The following is a 6,112-nucleotide window of genomic DNA, read 5'->3' as shown; positions in this document are numbered from 1 at the left end:
TTTCTCCATCATCATGATCCTCGCTAGTGCCTATGCAAGCGGATCTCTCGCCGGCACCCTTGAGATCATTGATATTGATGGTCAATGCGCGATATGGTCCTATGACAACCATGGCTGCACGGGATCTTCGGAATTCTTTAGCAAACTTGACGGAGATGACTGTGCAAGTAAGCAAATGCCGGAGATGGAAATCAGAAAAAGGTACTAACAAAGTTGTAGATTTGCGCGTCAAGACCGGCACCCCTCAAGGTTACCCTGTGAGTGGCGTGGGGGCTTGTGGCACGGAAAAAAATTCGTCAGTTGCATGGATTGAGGTGGAACATACTGGCCTGGTCAGCTTCTTCAATTACCAAGGCGACAAGTCAGCATGTACATTGGACAACGGACTCAAGCATGGCAGCCGATGTATTGCTACTGACACGATATCCTCCACCAAGGCGTCCTCCGCTTTGACGACACCGAGTTCTTCGTCATCAATCTCGGAGTCATCGTCGACTACCTCCCAGACCGCACCTTCTTCTGATTGTTTCGCGGATTGAGGAAACGTGAAGAACAAGTGGCAAAGTGACATCACTCTCGGGATGTACCAAGCATACCCTTCACTACTTTGTAGGTGCATGGTATTTTTGGCTTCCTGTTACTTATGTTTTCAGTGTCTGATGTAATTTCCTTGAACATTATATGTACTGAGGGTAAATTAGACGGAGATGTGGACAGCAATGCATTGAGTTAAACTGGATGGGTGTTCTGATAGATTTATGCTGATTCATAGGTTGTGATTCGATTCTGCATTTTGTTCTTTAGGTTTAGTTGGGAGAGTAGTAATAGCTTGTACTTTAGCTATGCTTTGCTTTCCAATTTGGGCGCTTCTCTTGAAGATTTCCATCGATATGATAGTATTCGAGACCTTGTCCCAATCCGACGAAAAGCAAATAAGGGACTTCCCATTTTCGGAAATTTGGGCCATGGTGATTGAATATGCCCTTTGATGTTGCAGGTTAGTTTGTGCGTTATATTGTCGTCCCAGGGATTGAACATACATATAATATGACGCTTCTTGAGTTTTCCGACGGTCTTCGAGCTCGACGACAAACAGCTCGCCAATCACGGGAGCACGGGTAATGCAAATACCAATGACAGGCTCAAGAGGTATCTTGTTACCTTGAGAATCTGCCAGAATCAGTTCCGAATTCGCATGGTTTGCTTGGAGCGACTGCCTGCTTGTCCTAGCGCATTGTTTAGTCTCTCAATTTTCTTTCTTATCACTTGGACCGAGGAATCACATACAACAGATCGCCCTGTTGGGAGTAAGAAGCTATGTCGATGGAGAAACCGTGCTTGAGATTTGCGAGTTGGGGTTGGGTTGTATGCAACTCCCTGCAGTGGTATTCGACCTCTAGCACCCGCACGTAAAGTGGGTTTACGAGTGCAGCCTTGCTACTATCATCGACGGGCGTGGCGTAAGTTCTTGCTACGGTATTTTTCCGGAAGCCAACATATCCCGGACGACCGCTACGGAACGTGCTATCACTCGTGGATTGCTGATTCCGCAGTGCAAATATTTTTATCGGCAGGGACTCTCGCAGGGCGGTCTTTGGGCCGATTGGTCGGTTTGGGGCCCTAACAAGGAGTCATCAGCAAACTGGTAACGATTTCTCAGTTCTGGACCGTACTCAAGATCTCTTGAGATTTGTTAGAATGAGGTTTCCCAATTGCGAATAATCGGTCGACTATTGTGAAACAATTTGTTGTATAAAGCTCCCCGCTAACTTTGTCGAGTATTCTCGCAAGGTCCTGGTGGTCGTAGTTTCTCATAACGCATGCTAGGACTTCGGATTTCTCTGGACATATATTAGCATTAGTGCTAAAACAGTGCATGGGGTACGACTGACCGGATTCTTCCATACCAGGGGTTTTTTGGAAGCCCCATTCAATAGTAGTGGGCCACCACTTAGGTTCCTCTTCCAGCGTCGATTTCACAGTGGCCAAAACCCCGTCATCAATAAAATCCCAATCAACGGCGGTTGGCCACCAATACGGTTTGTTTTCCAATCTCAGTTTCGCAGTCGCCAGAAAGTGGTTGTAGAGCACTTCTCTATCGTTAGGGCAGAGTGCTTGGAACCCCCGATAGTATTGATCAGTGTAAGTTGGAACCGAAAGATCGCCGTGGGCGTCCATTTCCTAGGCATGGATGGCAATGGTTGGAACGTCCAAATAGCGGGAGAGTGAAGGAAGTGTTGTAAGCCCAAGGATAGATCCATGATGGGAAAAAGGTCGCGACCCTTGATCTGGCTGCTGAGGCTAGGAGGGTATAAAAGCTGAACCATTCCTGTTCTGGGAGCCGCTAGAGGCGTTAACCCCTGTTTGACTTTCGCTATTAGACATAAGCTATAACCAAAATGAAGGGCTTTCTACTGCAATGGGTGAATTCCATTTTACTGGGTTTGGATTGTCGCACAATTGGCTTCGTTGCTAGTTACGGAGTAGTTTGCCAATTGGTAATTTTCCCCCTCCCTCTTCTCAGCCCGTCCCTTGACGAAGACTCCGTATCCATTTATCATGGAGTCGATCTTTTCTTGAATTTGGGTACAAAAGACACAAACAGAATCCGGATCTCATAAGGCCTATTGTCACGACTGACTTCACTGTTTGAACCGCGCCCACACGGCGCCTTGCCTACATTCCTCAGGATCAAATATTGAGAACAAACATGGCCCAGAGCCCTCACAAGGAGTGCGACAGCTCCCATCAGTTCACGCGACTCCATCGCCAGTTATGTCGTAGATGGGAGCAGCAGTCGTGGCTCCAGAACTGGATCGCGAGCAGGCCTTGCCAACACATAGAGGCGGTGGAAGCCTTGGCAGGGCTGCGCGAGAGGTACATCCTGGCCGATAGGCTGTACTCTGGCCCGCAGTCTCGTAGTTGCCTTGACCAATACACGCTTGCCAATTGTGTGCTAACCCCACCGCCAAGACCTTAGCGCGGCTCACTCATTCCGCGTGTCGCATCCAATTGAGTTGCTCTTACGGGGCCAGGAAACAATGCAAAGCGTGTATTGGTCAAGGCAACTACGAGAGTGCGGGTTAGACCCCGAAATATAAGAAGCACGTACGCGCCTTTGTATATCCTAACACAATTCCTTGCATACCATCTATCAAGCGAAAGAGCTTCACACCGGTTTTGCGCACGTCGAACATTCTTCAAACCTACTACACCGCATACCTTCTGCAAGCCTGGCCACGATTGCCCCACCACATCCAGACATGAAGCCAAAGGCATGGGTGCATAGATTCGCGATACCTCTAGCATATCGCAACGTCTCTATCTTTAAGTGAGTTATGACGAAAAGCGAGTCTTACAAGCTGGGCGACCCCTCGTCCCCTCTTGAGTGGACTGACCGCCAGGGAAATCGGTTTGATAGCGTATCCTCTCGGAGCTACAGAACAATTCCTCTTCGCCAGCAGATATTTGAATCCGCTTAGGGAGCAGGACCCCTTTTATGGTCTACTTCGGGCCTCTCATCAAGAAAGGACTCCAATCTTGATTACTGGTGACGGTATGCGGATTTAATGGAGATAATATGAATATTGAATCTCTCGTTCGCGAATAAGGGCGTTTTTCATATTCGCATCCAAATCATTCATCATATCAAGCATTTTGCGCGCATTAATAGTTCTTCTGTTTCCCCGTTTTTTGTATTGCCGAAAGACACGAGTTTCACGAGTGAACTTGTATTTCAAGCCCCTTCATGGCATCGATCAAATATGAGTAGGAAATACCTTCCATGCAAACCATGTGTGTATACCGCATATTGTAGTGCACAGTAAGGTCTACGTATTATGTGTGATTACTTTCCGCGATTTGGGAGAATGTCTAGTCTTGGTGGCCAGAAAGGTTTCTACTGAGAGTCGAGCGAAATTTTTACTTCTACTTTGCTGCTCCCAATGAAATCTGCATGATACCTTAACTCTTGAAAATTGCGGCAAAATTCTAGCCCAAGGCGCCAGTCTCAAGACCTTACAGTATGTCATCCATGATGAGAATTAAGCTTCCAATTGTAGCCTTATCCTGTATCCAAGTATCGCACTCTGCCCTATTCAACAGAATTTGCAAGACCTAGAACAGTACTTTTCGAAATCAGCTATACCTCCAAGTTTTTTCTTCTTGATTCGGAGAAACTAATTTCGACGCGCGCTAGGCCGGGTTAGGCCACCGCCTCATAATTCTGGCAAAACTGTTATCGTGATTGTATGGCTAGCTAGCAATGAGTCATCGTCACAGTATCGTATATTACATAGAACCACTTGGAATCGTTTGGTAGATCTGGCGATCTTGCCAGGTCGCCCGCTAGCTTCCCCTCTCCTGTCAGCCACGTTTTGCATCTTTCCACCCATTCTTTCCACATGCAGCGAACCGCCGTCTGATATATATACTGTAACCAACCTTTCAATCTTGAGGAATATAGGAAACCTCATTTCATCACTTTTGACAATTGTTACACGGGCGATGCCGTGCTATTTATGGTTTCCCCCGACAAGAGAACCATCCATGGGAGCAATAACACCCTAGGGTGGAGATCACGGTACTTGGTCGGCCATGTTATGACGATAGTGTTCAGCAAATATCCCAAGATTTTGCTTACATAAATATAGGATATAGTAAGTTACATTTGAAAGAGGGAATCATCTCCCCGGAGCAATACCTCGCTTACTGCTGGTAGCGAGCCTTCGTGTCATCCTCGACCAAAGTACGTCAAGCTGTACGAGCAAGGCTTTGTTCTATCTGAAGGAGCACCGAGAAGCCCTACAATCTAAGCGGGCATCCGTTGGAATATTCTGTTTTCAAGTAACTACAACAAGGTGCTCGCGCACGTTACAGCGAAATTGCGACAGTGGACGAAGTCAAGCGTGTCTGGGCAACTTGCCTTATGTTCCTTGACTTGTGGACAAAGACCAAGTTAAAGGGTTAAGCGTCATTTTGAGATATCGGTGAAAGAGACAATAAAAGTGCTTGCCGCATCTTACTAGTCCGTACATTATCAGAAGATAACCCAAAGAAAAAAGATAAGAGGAAAAAAAAAAAAATTTGTCTTAAACATTTTAGCCCGATTTCTTGCTGAGCGTCATACACCACGAAACCAGGGATCAAGGAGTAACACCAGGTTGCTGATCAATCTTATTGCAGTTTCGACCCTGATGTTTTCCATCTCAAAGCTGTGCCCACTCGGACTGGATAGTTGGCCCAAGGATTTTCAGATCGAGGATAGCCTGCGTACCAAGAATGCGATGTCTTGTAGCGCAGCGCTCAGATAGACAATCTAGAATAATTGGTTACTGTATAAGAACTCTTGGTACCAAACTTACCTCTCCAACACCAATGCTAAATCCTCATTCGAGTTGGGACAATGACCAACTTTACACCCTTCACACAGTTCACTATCGTGCGGTCCTCTGCTTTGACCAGAAAAACTGGGCCGCTCTACCTCAATTCCATTCCATTTTTTGAGCCAGTATGTCACTCTTTCCGCATAGCACTCGGTATCCAGGATTAGCCGACCAACTGCTCTGCAGTTTCTGCATCGCTGGTGATACAGTCGTGCATTATATCGCTGTCGGGGGTACATGCGAATTGTAATCGCGACTTTTTTGCTCGACCAACCGCTGGAGTAACATCCGCTGTTTTGGCAAATAAATCGACCCATAACGTTTGTGTCCCATTCTTCAATATTGGTTTCCTCATTATCGGCGTCAAAGAAGCCTATTTGAAGCCCTTCCTCGTCTAATAACCGTGCTACGTCGTCATGAAGCTTTGGGTGGAGCGACCACAATTTCGCAGCTTTGCGTCCCTTGCGTGGCATTTTGAACCTGGGTGTCGGTTGCGGAGTTTAATATGTTAATGATATCAAAAGCTTGGGCTGAGGACTCGGAATATGATCGGAATATGGCTTTGGATGGGCTTAAGAACACTTTTCTGGGAGAAAGGCTACCCCGCTTCAAAGCAGCAGCTGTACCTCTGAGGACAACGCATCGCTGCCACAGCACGAGTTGATAGGTAGATATGTTTCATGTGGTGTAACACGACGCTAAACGCACAGCTGAGATAAGAATAAAAA

At 46.7% G+C, this 6,112-nt stretch overlaps 2 protein-coding genes across 2 annotated transcripts; one reads left to right on the top strand and one right to left on the bottom strand.

Annotated features, from left to right (window-relative positions):
• Positions 1-27: 27 nt before the first annotated feature.
• PENARI_c170G02263 (uncharacterized protein) lies at positions 28-522 on the top strand. The gene is made up of 3 exons (XM_022638074.1): positions 28-167; positions 220-369; positions 438-522. The coding sequence occupies exons 1-2, from the start codon at positions 33-35 to the stop codon at positions 259-261; spliced, it is 177 nt and encodes a 58-aa protein (XP_022482070.1). The 5' UTR covers positions 28-32; the 3' UTR covers positions 262-369; positions 438-522.
• Positions 523-766: 244 nt separating this feature from the next.
• Positions 767-2,178, bottom strand: PENARI_c170G10399 (uncharacterized protein; the record flags this gene model as incomplete). Its single annotated transcript, XM_022638075.1, has 6 exons — positions 767-983; positions 1,041-1,226; positions 1,288-1,620; positions 1,674-1,680; positions 1,743-1,841; positions 1,893-2,178. 6 exons carry the CDS (start codon positions 2,176-2,178, stop codon positions 767-769), a joined length of 1,128 nt encoding a protein of 375 aa, XP_022482069.1.
• Between the last annotated feature and the right edge of the window lie 3,934 nt (positions 2,179-6,112).

This window comes from Penicillium arizonense (genome assembly GCF_001773325.1).
Source record: "Penicillium arizonense strain CBS 141311 chromosome Unknown PENARI_contig170, whole genome shotgun sequence".
NCBI classification, from domain to species: domain Eukaryota; kingdom Fungi; phylum Ascomycota; class Eurotiomycetes; order Eurotiales; family Aspergillaceae; genus Penicillium; species Penicillium arizonense.
Note: the sequence above shows the minus strand (reverse complement) of the source record. Positions and strands in the feature narration are given on the sequence as shown.